The 14333-nt window shown below is 40.4% G+C and overlaps 1 protein-coding gene across 1 annotated transcript in view; it reads left to right on the top strand.

The window, feature by feature from the left end:
• The window catches only part of LOC116040797 (probable G-protein coupled receptor 153), a 35130-nt gene that overhangs the window by 10741 nt on the left and 10056 nt on the right, over positions 1-14333 (top strand). The window contains exons 2-3 of the mRNA XM_031286444.2: positions 2367-2997; positions 6814-7243. Coding sequence (XP_031142304.1) covers positions 2624-2997; positions 6814-7243 — 804 coding nt within the window. The 5' untranslated portion in view covers positions 2367-2623. The remainder of the gene's footprint in view (positions 1-2366; positions 2998-6813; positions 7244-14333) is intronic.

The raw sequence follows: 14333 nt of genomic DNA, 5'->3' as shown, positions 1-14333 counted from the left end.
GCAGCAGCTGTCTGTGAGCTATATGAGAAGGTGAAATTATGTTTTGTGAAATAACACTGAAGGCTGTGAGGGAGCTAATGATCCACTCTGGGTCTAATACCTGAAAATGCATTGAACTGGGACTGCTTGAGAGTCGCACATATACTTCTTAACTGCGTAACTGTTTGGTCTGTTCTTGTTCTCACTATGACCAAACTTAACTCCTCATTAGGGAACCCTTCTGTTCCTTCACTGGAGTCTAAAGAACTTTACTTGTGTATACTCTATGGTACTAGTTTGACAAAGATGGCATTCCTGCATCTGTCTTTGTTGCTTCTAAAAACAACATATTTAACGTATTTTCCGGTATTTTGACACTGTTACTATGTTTAGTGTTTGACTCGTGAGTTTTCAGTCTACAGTCAACAGTCCATCCCAACCACCCGGGGATTCCTAGATTAAGCCTATGAATCATTCTTTTTATATCCCAGCCTGGTTTAAGGTGTGTAACACTTTTTAATGGTGTGTTTTCTTTGATCTCCATAGTGAAATGTTGTTTTATTCACTTTTTTTAAATCTATTTTTGTGTTTGGTTTGTCTAGATTCACACTACAGTATCACAATTGAACGACTAGAGTAGCATTTTTATTAGACAGTTAATTTTTTTAGCAGCAGGGAGATCACAACAAATCCACATTAAGTCCCTTTAACTTGAGCTAAGTATGATGGTATTACGTTGTATGATGTTGTTGGAAGCTAGGAACACAGACGAATGAGATAAATATTCTATAATAATAATAATAATAATAATAAGGGTCAGTCCAGACTGTGGTTTGCCTTCGGTTCATTCAGTTATTCTTGGCTTTCCAAGAATGAGACACGGCTGCCTGTCAGATGTAATCTTGGCATAATTTCCAGTAGTAGGTGTGTTGATGTAGTATCATTATTGAACTCCTAACAAACTGTGCCACATTTTGCTTGGAACAGAAGTGAGACTTTGTAAGTGTTACTTGTTGCTCTCCCCTGACCAAACAGTTAAGTCACTAGAGTTTAGGCACTTCTGGTTGAATATGCAGCTTCTTTTTGAGCCAGCAAAATATTATCTGATGTGTTTGCAGGACCACCTCCTAATTCATATGGTTACACAGGTCCTGAGGAGCACATATATGCTGCTTCATAACCTTCTGTATTAGTACTACTGGATCTGATTGGCTGAGGGATGTTTAGGGTGCCATTGGAGAGAAGAGTCAGAGAGGAGGATTAGATCAGTGGAAATGAGAGCAGGGTGATGATGACATGGTTCTTGTCATTTCCAGTGTCCCCTCTTAGGGGCCTTGCCCACAGCACATCAGTGTTTGGACAAGCCAAAAGACAGGAAATAGATGTGACAACATGCACCAGCTGTGCCAAGCATTTTTCACTCCACAGTGGGGGAACCAATGTCATCCTCTTCTGATTATTCTCTGGCTGAAGCTGAGTTATGCTGAAAATGACCCATAAAAACTGACCAAAACTGTAGCAAGCTATTTTTTGTATGTGTTCTTTTGACTCCTTGTTACAGGATTGCATAAGTTGTTGAGTCACCGTCTTTTAAGGGGTATATGTGTAATAAAATAACAGGAACACCTTACAATATAATGAAGCCATCTACATCAACACTACACACTGTTGCCTAAAAGAATTGCAGTGGAGTTGAATCAGCACCTCTCTGACAGTATAAACAAGACAACACTATAAGTGGAATATGCAACTTACAATTGTTTGCATTACGGATTAATATGTTGATTATTTAGAATAGAATAGTTATTTAGTCTATAAATTGTCAAAAATAAAAATACGCATCACAATTTTGAAAAGCTCAATGTGAAGTCTTTCTTGTTTTGTTTGTCCAAAACTCTCAAAAGATATTCAATTTACCTTGATCTAAAAGCAGAAAAACTTCACAATTAAGAAGCTGGATCCAGGGGATGTTTTGTGTTTTTTGCTTGAATGAATGACAAATAATTAATTGATTGTTAAAATTATTGTCACTTAATTTCTTTAATGGACTACTGGATTGGTTGACTAATTGTTTCAGCAGCACTAACTGTAAGCTTTACAAAAACATTTTTTTCGGGAGCATCCTATAAGATTGGATTTAATTATTTCTGATATTTCGTAGCAGCTCTGCTGACTGATTACTGTTCTGTCTTAGTCACATGAAATTGATAGCTTTCAATAATAACAGCAATAGTTAAACTGTTGTAATTAACATTACCCTATTACTGTAGTTCACTAGGATGACTGTTTTGTATAATGAAGGATTATTTTGAAATGGACTGCCTTATATAATTTTCTTTACATCCACTGTCTCTGATCACTGTGTGCTTTCTCTTCCCCCTCTCCAGCCACAGGCTTGTAAGGGAACTGGCTTGGCCCTTTCACCCTCCCCCTCTAACATCCCACTGTGTCGCACCACTACCATGTCCTTACCCTGCTGTGGCCATCCCATGGAGAGTACACGCCCACCCAGATAGGATGCCTGCCTTGCCCGACGTCCTGCATCCCCTCCTGCCCATCACCACCTCCTCCTTCTCCTCGGGTGTACCTGCTCTTGCCAACAGTTCCTTGCGGCCCCCCAGGTTCCGCCCTGACCCGCTCCAACATGGTGGATGAGGTACCCACCATGAAGGATGACGTGATCAACGCCAACACGCTGGCTTGGCTGGTCTGCTCGGGCGTGTCCATCCTGGCCAACACTTGGAGCATCCTTAGCGTCAGTGCCAAGCAGAAAAAGTGGAAGCCGCTGGAGTTCCTTATCTGCACCCTGGCAGGCACGCACATCCTCAACATGGCTATCCCCATCACCATGTACTGTGTCATAACGCTGCGCCGTCAGCACTCCAACTACGAGTGGAACGAGGGTCTGTGCAAGATGTTTGTCTCCACCTTTTACACTCTCACACTGGTTACTTGCTTCTCCGTCACCTCGCTCTCTTATCACCGCATGTGGATGGTGCGCTGGCCTGTGAACTACAGGTAAGACACTTGAGTCTGTTGTTCATAAAATAAAAATGTAATTGTTCTGTTTTTGCCTGTTCAGATTACGCTCTTAATTTAGGTGGGACCATTTTCAAAGGGTAATTTCACCCAAATTACAAATGTATATCTTGCAGTATCTACACAGGTATCATACCACAATGCCTATATTCAGGTTTTGAGATATGTCTCTGAGATTTCTGGCTTCGGCCCAATACAATAGAGGTGAATGGGATTTTGTTTGTGGTGCTCACAGCATAAAAACTAATCTACAGCAATATTTCTTTCCTGAAACAATGTCCTGCCTAGAAGAAGAAGACACACTTTATTAATTACAGAGGGCAAATTCAATGTTTAAAATCAATCTGTGTTTTACTAATCTAGATGCTGTAGATACCTTTTTTTATAGATTCTGATAGGTTACAGTACTTTGTCTTTTTTTACATTCAATCATGCATTTTTACGAAATTTGTAGCAATAGAAATTGTACAAAAGACATTTTAAATTCTATCCCCCTGCTAGACTTTCCATAAACACACATCTGCCAAAGCCACCTTGAAAGACAAGATTCTGACATTTTAAGCGACACATTTTGGTGCCCTCGCTGCATTTCTGAGCAGATCCCTTAAATGGGATGGGGCCGCAGTTTAGATTAGTGTCACCTGTCAGCCTGTTTACCTCAGTTTTTGAGAGGGATGCTCTGCATCAGGTGAGACGTCTCTCCTGCCAACACATCTACTGTTTGCAGTTATTTGGGGTAACACCATGTAAAACCCTCTAGACTGAGCATCTGCCTGCTCTAGCATCCAGCTTCATCTGCCTCCTCACAACAAGTGATATTACGAAGTAACACTGAATAATAAAAGACCAGGTTCACCTCACATTAACAGCCAGAACCCTGCTGCAGTAACACCATTTTGGTCTTGTTAGACTCCCAAGACATCTGCTGTTGACACGTAATCAGATGTTCTGAACATCGCTGCTTTCTTTGAAACAAGATTTTGATGCTATTTCTGTCTGTGTTCAGGAATGCACAAGTGCTGCTTTAACATAACATGACCTGTTCTGATGATTATTAAGATGCAGCCATTCTTTTCTTCCTTTAGGATCCAGTGCTTTTGGCTACTGTTTGATGATTTGAAGCACACCTCAGAGGTCTTGGCTTTGTTATTCATAGATAGATTCTGGTCATCAGGTGCAGAACAATCACTTGCACATGAATGCATTTATAGAGCAGATACTGTGGCAAATACAGGCCGAGCACATGAAATTCATTTTTGCACAATACAAACAAGCTACTATAAGGGTTATTGAAATGGTGCAGAAGCTAGTGCTGTGGTACATGTGGTGAAGATCAGTATTCTGTTGCCTCGCTCTTCCTCCTCTGCTGAAAAACAAAGCGATTTCACTTCCTGTGGCATCAGGCCTGCAGATGCACAGCCTATAGTCAGCTCGGCCAATTTTGCAGATAAGCAGACGTTCAAATAAGATATGCAAACTTCCTTTTAAATCAATGCTCAATCTTGCTATCTAGTATATTGCTTGTGCAGCTGTCATTATTGGCTGATGCCCACACAGAGATATTAGGCTTTACTCAAATGCTTTTATCTCCGTCATCTGTTCTCACTCATCTGACAGTATTCTCCCTCATCTCCTGTTTGGAAACATTGCCTTTCCTCTCCACAGCTCCTCTTCTTGTTTCCAAGTCACTTTTAACAATGATACGGTGGACCGATAGCTCAGGCGATGCACCGTGTAATTGCTGTTCATCTTTCATTTAAATCGCTCCATGTTTGCCCTGCTGAGGTAGCATGGCTGCCTTGTCTCTGACGTTAACACACACCGAAGGCCTGAATTATGAATTCCAACCTTGTACTTCAGCAGCTGCTCTCATCATCCTGCGCTCACTATCTTTTAGGAGCTTTTTTCCATCGCAACACTCTCTCTGGTAATAGATTCAAGCAGCTTGGTGACGTAATGTCCCCATCATACATACCCCAGGCACATTCAGGAAAGGCTAGCATAACTACTCACAGTGACAACAAGCCCTACTTGTCTTTGGACAAAGCCATAGTGCAAAGATAGAGGCTACTCCTGCCCCCTCTGGGCCACTCATAGTGTCAGTGCATGGAAGCTAATGCATTACTAGTTACAAATATTTGTAACTAGATGAATTTTATATCTAGCCAGTGCTCCTCCAGAGGATTTTATTGAGAGGAAGAAGAGGATAGGCGACATGTGCTTTGGCTCTCTTAAGGGAGACAGATTGGGTTTGTTGCCCAAACTCCTTCTGGACAACTGACGGACACACAGAGAATTTACTGTGTGATTTATGCAAATTGTCTACACGTCCCTTCATTAGTCCATTATTATATCCACTTTTAATGGATGCCAATTTATAGATGCTGGACCTAAGTGAGAATTTTGTTTTTTTCAAAAGCCATGTTATAGACTGTATGTACGTATTCTACAAGCTAAAAAAAATCTTTTGGCCTCTGTATGATTTGTGGCTGCTCAACACAACTTTAGTGCAAATGTTTTGGTAGGATAGCAGTCTTTCCTGAATTATTGGAAATGTGAACACCAGTAACTGCCTGCCATATTTTTAGATGTACATATATGTTGTTCCAAACCTTGAAAAGAGCCACACAGCCAGAGGACACAAACACATTCAGCAAATTGCTCGACTGTAAAAATTACTTGGAGGTGAGAGGAAATAGAAATCACTTTGTGCTGAAATAGACCTAGCTGACAAATAGACCGAGGGTCGTGAAAAGCAGTCTTTTGCCATCAGCAAATCATTAATTTCCCTCCATTCAACTCCAGTTTATCTAAGTGATGAATATGTGGGATAGTGCTTTTTCAGCTTATATGTCCCATGTGCAGATCTGCTACATTTATTGTGTAGTTTAAGGTTCTTACTGCTGACTTTCTCAGACAGACATATTTCTTCTCTATCAGTCTCTCATATATAATATTAACTCTACTGTCAGACTTCTCATTAGTGCCCGTTTGAATTATTTAATGCAACATACTGTGAGTTCACACACAGATGAGTGGTGTGAGTTGGTGCTGTGAATACTGTTAGGGGCCAACCTTTCACAATCTCCTAATTTTGTCCCCTTTTATAGGTTTCACTCGTTTAAAGCTTTCATTTTTGAAGTTTGGTTTTAAACATATACTTTCAGTATCCGTGATCCAAGCGCCTGCACAGTTTGTGTTATTGTTCCTAGCAGAAGTATTATCGTGACATTTCAGATCAACTAGTATCAGAGTCAAGGTCCACAGGTTTAACACTCTTATGAGTTACAGGACATACACAGCAGAAAAAAAGCCACAGCCCATTTTAAGGCCTGACAGCAGTTCAACTTTAGCCTGGTTGACACCAGACCCTTCTCAGTTGTAACTGAAAGTGGGTCTGGGCAAGCTTCATTCACAGCCCATTTCCAAAGGGGCGTCACCAATGGACGCCGCTCAAATGCCTCTGGGTGCAATTGGATAGTCCTTCAACCAATCAGACCAACGATCCGGGTGACGTAGCAGCGACAGCGGCATCAACGGGTTGCTGTGCTTCGGTGGCCGTTATGTTGAATGTAAACAAAAAGCTACTTGCCGTCGCTGTGCTATCATCATCGTGTAAAGCCCGCCTCGACGGTTGTGATCTGTGCCTCGATTTGGAAAAATTGGAAATGGGCTTGAATGGGCTCTTGGCCAGACTGACTTGCAGAGCAAATCTCAAATTTGCCGGAAGTTCGTCAGGGTTTTCACAGGCTAGTTCAACTTACTTCATGCTAAAATCTGTGGTTCTGCTTCCAGGTTGAGTAACACCAAGAAGCAGGCAGTGCACACAGTGATGGGCATCTGGATGGTCTCCTTCATCCTGTCCACGCTTCCAGCAGTTGGTTGGCACGACACCATCGACCGCTTCTACACCTCTGACTGCCGATTCATTGTGACGGAGATTGGTCTGGGCTTCGGTGTGTGCTTTCTGCTGCTGATCGGTGGCAGCGTAGCCATGGGTGTGATCTGCATCGGCATCGCTCTCTTCCAGACCTTCTCCATTCAGGCAGGCCACAAGGCTGACAAGAACAAGTTCAACGTCCCCACCATAGTGGTGGAGGATGCCCAGGGGAAGCGCAGATCATCCATCGATGGATCGGAGCCGCTCAAGACATCACTGCAGATCACCTACCTGATCAGTGGAATCGTCTTTATCTACGATTTCCTGACTGGCTTCCCCATACTGGTGAGTACACTGCCTAAACAGGAGTTTCATCCATCATTAATAGTTAATGATGGATCTGCTCTAAGAACTAGGGGTGGTACGGTTCATGAAAAAACAACCGAACCGCTCGGTTCGCATGTCTCGGTTCGGAGCGTGTGTGCGTCGCACGGTTCGTCAGTACACTGTTAATGTGCACTAACCACTTACTGCCGTAGTGCCCACTTTCGACACCTATGTTAAAACACTTAATGGAAACGACGAGGGGGATGAGCGTGACGAACGCAACACATGACAGCTGATTGGACGAACGCGTCATGTGATTCTTCCTGCTCCCAAATTTCAAAACAGACTCTAATGGCGTCTCGTTCTGAATACGATCTCGTATTTTATGAAAATAGTTCACGGAAAAGTGTTTCTGAAAACATTTTAAGCGAGAAATAGGCCATACAGTTGCTGAATCTGTCTGTTTTTTTGATCGACAAAGGTCAGTTTAAAAGATTTTTGTCAGATTTTGAGAGGCGCCGAGCCGACCGCTCCTCAGGTAGAGTGTGGAGTGCTGCAGGTCACATCAGCAAGTGGGAGAGATAAGGAAGGCTGTCCGGAGTTGGAGGATGCGCCAGCGTCGTATATAGTCTGGTGTGTGGGAACATTTTGGATTTTATGTTACCTATGATGACAGCGGAAATAAAACAATAGCTAGAACTGCCACTGTATGCATGTATTGTGCAACATGCATTCAATATGCTAATGTTAGCTATATATCATATGCTGAAGTATATTTCTGGAGTGTTAAAGATTAAAAGAAAAAATAACAAGAACCGTACAGAACCGAAAACCGTGACCCTAAAACCGTGATACGAACCGAACCGTGGATTTTGTGAACCGTACCACCCCTACTAAGAACCAACCAGTTAAAAGGTCTGGCTGATATATAAAAAAATCCAAATAAGGGCATTTGTGTATTACCATGGGCTCCATCATATTGGCCAACACGTCAAACTTCACTCGCAGATGTTCTGGATCAGTTGTGACTGAGTGTGTGTGCTGTCAGGCATTCATCAGTGTTGTGTAAAATCTCTAAAGTTTACGTAGCCCCAGATTGCGCCTCTCATGTCTTATCATGACATTATATTCACAGAGCTAAGCATCTGTTTTTCTAAAACGCTAATCCCTCATGATCTTTCAAAAAACCCAGAATGCCATTAAACAACACTGCCTGCCCGTTTGGAGGGTATTTCCAGAACTCTTAAAGTCTCTTCTGCCATTTGGATCAAAAAAGATTTTGTCTTCTGCATAGTAAAAAACTTTATTCAGTTTCTTCCCAAGCTGCAACTGTATTTTCTTTTCCAAACAAAAGAAACATATCTATTTGCTTGTTTCATTTGACGCAGGAAAACTATAAATGCTTTTTTATATTTGCCAATACAATTTACATTTTATAAATATAATACATAAATATTATAATCCAGATAATAAAAATATAATAGGATAATAAAACCTTCAGTCTCTGTGATGTGTTGAACAATGAGAAAATTATAGCCCGCAAAAAGTCCTGACCACTTTCTAGTGTAGATTTAAACATATAAAGTACTGTTTGTACAGTACACATATATACGCAGCTTGTGTTATGATAATGACTAACAGCTACTCGCAGTAAGAACTTTCATCTACAGGATTTTAATGGTAGTCTTTCAGATGGTGTGTGTGTGTGGAAAGAAACACACAGAGAGATATGGCTGATGGCAGCCATTTTTGTGACCTCATCGTCACTCAGATGGTTTGCTTCGGGTGAGGAAGGTTAATTGAGTTAGCACTGGAGAGAGAGATGGTGAACAGGGTCAAAACAAAGGATTGGCTAGTGCCAGGTCCACCATCAGGAATTATGGACAGGGGGACAACATTTTCCAAATTCAGCCCTTCATCCAACCAACTCCTTTGCATGGGCTGGGGTCATCTGTACCTTTTGACCCCCCCACCCCCCTCCTGACAGCGGGCATGGCTAGTGCTGCAGGTTCCCAGAACTAACACTGATCTGGGAACGCTTGCTTTTAGATTCTTTGCACCATACATTTGGAATTAATGAATTGCACTTTAAAGCTCGATACTGTGGTTCCAATGGGTCAATTCAGAAATCTAGTCAAACTATTGATTGAGTTTAGCTGTGACTGTTTTTCACTTGTTTTAATGTACTTATTGTATTATATTACTTGTATTTATTATGTTTTTATTATAATATCTTTGTAACTATAACAATTTACATTGTACATTACAATTGTTGCGTTATTTTTTTATGTACTTAGATCTCTCTTGAAAATGAGATCTCCATCTCAATGGTAATACCTGATTAAAAAAAGAATATTTTTTTTAAAGAAAAAAGAACGAAATTAAACATTAAGCTGAAGTGGTTTGAGAGTAGAGTTTATCCACTGTAGCTCCTGTAACCATACCATACTGTTTTATTATTTACATGAATTTAAATGTTTCAGCTCATCTGGGGTTGTAAGTAGGTTGGGCTTACTGTGTGTCTTTATATACAGTCTATTGGAGGAGGTAAGGGGTTCTCATTGAATGCTGTTTATAATAATAACAATAGTAATAGTAATGATAATAATGAAAAGAAGAATATGATGCCAACACAACACAATTCAAAAAATCTCCAACTGTGTAATTGATCCCGGCCTGTGTGTGGGTCACAGACCTATTCCAGGTGTCCCAGGTACAGGTCACAATTAAGCTCTGTAATCATCTTCCCTCTGTTGTCTTTTAGGGAACTCCAGGCTTTAAAAACAGAGACTAACTCCCCTGTATTTCCTAGGGAAACTAAACCTTCAAGTGCATTATCAGTGGGCGAATAAGCTCTGTTTCAGTGTGTCACCATTTGGTTTGCAAATTCCACCCTCAGGTTCTCATTTATTTTTAAACAAGTCAATTCATTGGTTGTCTATGCAGACTTGAGTGCTTGTGGAAGGCTCAAGGCCTATTGCTTGTGATGCAGCCAAACCAGCCACCCTGTCAACTTAAAAGCAAGTCACAATGGTAGAGCCATATTTTTCATAAAGAAAATGTACTTTGACGGATTTAGTTTTTTGTTAAAGTAAGTACCCTCTGCTCATTTTCAAGACACTGATTACAGTCTGAATTCTTTTACTGCAAGTGTCTATTTTAATGGTAGAGGTTTCATTAGATGTGATTTGACTTGCATATGGTATCACTGCAATGCATCCATTTATATATGTGTTGCCTCAGTTCTGTTATCATTTGTACAAGCCATCTGTTAGTACTCATTTTTTTACATTAGACAAACCTTTTTTTAATTAAGTGTTGTACACCTGAGGCAAGCCAAACAGAAACTTCTGCACAAAGCACCACTATATGCACAAGCCTTTGATGTTGAAATCTGAGGTACACAGCAAGATAACATTACATGTCATTTTAGCTGACGCTTTTATCCAAAGCAATTATAATTATATCAGAAGTCGCACACCTCTGGAGCAACTAGGGTTAAGTGTCTCAGGGACACATTGGTTGATGTATCGCAGTGGGAATCGAACCCGGATCTCCCGCACCAAAGGCATGTGTCATATCCACTGCACCATCACCATCCATATAACTAGTACTTTGCCACATAATCATAGGGTAAATATGCTTTTTTGTTCTTGATTGCACAGTTGTCATTATTTGCTTCAATTCCAGCACTGACCAATAACAAACCTCCATGAAATGTGGCCATTTGAGTTATAATAACATTGCACAATGGCGACTTACATCAATATGTCTTACTGTTGTGTTGTGCGAATGAAAACAGCAGTGCAGGAGATTCTAAATACTCATAACCATAATATCCAATTCACAAGCAACATCATGTTGTTTTCATTGTTTTTAGTCTATATCGACGACGATTCATTTAGGGGATTGCTCCGGTGCTGCCGGAAGATCCGCCGGATGTCCCTCACCTTCCACTTTCTTTGTGTTGGCAATCTAAACTCTGGTCGATTTATGAGGACTATGGTTAACTGTTCCTCAGATCTCTGCAGGGTAAATCCAGACAGCTAGCTAGGCTATCTGTCCAATCTGAGTTTTCTGTTGCAGGACTAAAACAACCTTTGAACGTACACGTTCCATCAAAACAAGTTCCTTCCCGAGGCTTTTTTGCAGAGGCACCGCTAATGCGTCCTGTGATTAGCGCCGCCCAGGATGATTGTGATTGGTTTAAAGAAATGCCAATAAACCAGAGCATGTTTTTCTCCCACCCCGGAATGCTGTGTGGACTAGCCAGACCCTCCTCGCAGCACTGTGGATGAGCTGGCAATGTGAGCCTACATTGTTTTAACACTTTCTCTTAAAGACCTCAAGCTAGAATAATATTTTTGATGTTCCTTATGTATGTATGTAAAGTCATGCTTCCTGTTTTCTGTAAAATTATACAAATCTGCTGCAATTTTTACTACTTTGCCTAAAATGACTTGCCCTGCAACAAGGAACATGTAGGGTCCATGGAATTTTGCAGAGATGGCAGCATGTCAGAGTTTGCACGAAAAAAAGAATGTGATTAAAGGTATAAAGACAAAAGGAACTAAATTACCGGTATTAAATCTTTGCTGGTAAGCGCAATTACTCAGCAATGATGAGCTTACAGGTCTTCAGGCACCACAGCTGCTGTTTGTTGTTCAAAAAGAATCTGAACACTGGGAAATGCTTTTTAATTAATTAGTGAATTTCTGTGTATGATGAAAAATGAATACTGGAAATGCCACCATTTATTTGTATAATGCCTCTGCTGTTATTGTGTGCTGCTTAATTAGTGTTTGTCATGTTTTCTTGTAAGGTTTACCAACATCACGCCTCTATACTGAGATGTTTGAGTTCAGGATCAGAGGGAACACCGCATTCTTGTTGCTTCATAAGCTGGAAGTTGATTTGAAAAGACTTTTACAACATCTTATTATGTTTGTGTGTGCATAACAGAGAGGGTAGAATATGACTGATGAAAGATCCTATTTCCAGTGCAGTGACAGAAACAACAAAAGTTGTGCTAGCTGTCTTTATGACCTGATGTAATGAGCTATTTAAATGCATGGAAAGCTGTAGCACAAATACAAATGTATCCAGTTAGACAGAGAAATACTGACGTATAGATATATGAACAGAACAGAATAGTATCACCGCATTATAGATGCTAACAAACAAAACAAAAACAGAATTATTTTTATGAGCATTTTTTTTTTTTAAATCAATATTAGTGCTTCAAGTTAGAGTTTACGAACTTCTGTTAGTGACAGAGGACAAACAATTACAGGTTCAAAGGGATTGAAACAGGTTTAATATCCTGTGTGTCTGTCGCCGATGCTATACACCTGTAACCCATTCAAGGAAAGGGTTAACAGAAACGTAGTTTTGGCCAATCGGAGGGGGTTGTGCCAGACTCCCGCCTTTGGTTGCGTCACTATCTAATCTGTCAGGGGGAGAGCAGGAGTGCGGTTGTGAAGTTTAACGTTGGTAGTCCCCAGAGAAGAAGTTCGTAATTTCATGGTGTAGATTAGAACCCAAATTGAAACGTAAGCAACAAAAATTGCTGAATGTTGGAACATTGTGTCAAATTGGTCATTATTACTGTGACTTATAAAGTGACAGGTTTAGTGTTAATAGTGTCAAAAAACGTTAGCTGATATTGTTGTTTAGTGGCTAGCTCAGAGATTATCGGCTAATAAAATTACTGATTTAGCAGAGAGGGGTTAACACTTTTGCAAGGCACTATATCTGTGTCACATTCTCATTAGGGGCTGAGCCGCCCTAAATGTCTGATCCTAGAATTGCCCCTGCTCCCAACATTTTTATATAAAAATTGAAAGACGTCATGAGATGTTATATTTAAGAAACATTGGCTTCCATATATTTGTTTATCTAAGATATTACACTTATGCAACACCAAGACTCATTATATAACTGAAGCAGTTACATCATTCCCCCTTGAAATAGTTGTGTAGTAAAGTTCATACAAGTCATTGGATGTCACTTAATTAAATATCCTGTTATCAATTGATGGGCTGTAAGAGTATATTTAGACACTGTGGTACACTGATATGAACTCCACCACGCATAAGCTTAGAACAAAATAAGTACTCATCAGTGAAAAATATCAGACTCCTGATGCTTTGTACAGCGTTAATGACGTTTCCTGATTCCAGAATTAGTGTTTTATTATTACTGTTATGCTCTCTGGCTGAATGTGTGTTAAAATCAGCAGGTGATGTGTTCTGATAGAAACAATAACCTGTTTACCTACAGTGACTTCTGTTGTCTCCACTGTCTTTGGTTTACCAGGCAGTTTTTTGGTCAGCTCAGTAGAGAAACAAGATCAATGTCAGGTTGAGACTTTAAAACTTCATCAAGTCACGTAGTTATGCTGCTGCTGTGTGGCTGGTGCTCGAGTTCAAGGTATGACCAGAGGAGGTAACGCCTCAATCAATCAATCAATCTGATCAGTGTCTTGGCCCGATGCTTTAGACATGAGGATTAGACTCTGACCCTATCTACTTTAATGATCAGATAATGCACTCTGTTGCTTCACTGAGGAGGATAACTCATATTCGCTCTGCTTGTTGTTAAAAGGGGTCATGCCCTAGCCAAGGTCACTTTTCCCTACACCAAGCATTTCAGTGCGTGAATGCAGAGATAAAATTAATAAATAAGATTATTAAATGCACTTACTTTCATTCAAAATCCAAGTGTCCTGAATGCATCAGAACCAGTTTCTGATGAAGGTTAAAAAACACAGACAAAACCTCTTATAGGATTCATTGTACAGTTGTTACATAGTCGTATTGTTCAGTCGTGATGTGACTATACGTTACATCTACATTTGATCATATTTTGAACTCAGCTTGCTTTAAATGGCAGCACAAGTAAGGGCTGAAATGATTAGTTGATTAACCAATTAGTCAATCGGCAGAAAAACATCTGCCTACTGTTTTGATAATTGATTAATTGTTCAATGGACACTCAGCAACCTTTGCCTGCTGAGAGCACTATAGGTTCAATACTAGAAAACAGAGTTTGTATCTCTTAAGAGTTTTAACTTGGACACTTCTCACGGCAGATCTTTCACTGAACA

Source organism: Sander lucioperca, chromosome 12, assembly GCF_008315115.2.
Source record: "Sander lucioperca isolate FBNREF2018 chromosome 12, SLUC_FBN_1.2, whole genome shotgun sequence".
NCBI classification, from domain to species: domain Eukaryota; kingdom Metazoa; phylum Chordata; class Actinopteri; order Perciformes; family Percidae; genus Sander; species Sander lucioperca.
Note: the sequence above shows the minus strand (reverse complement) of the source record. Positions and strands in the feature narration are given on the sequence as shown.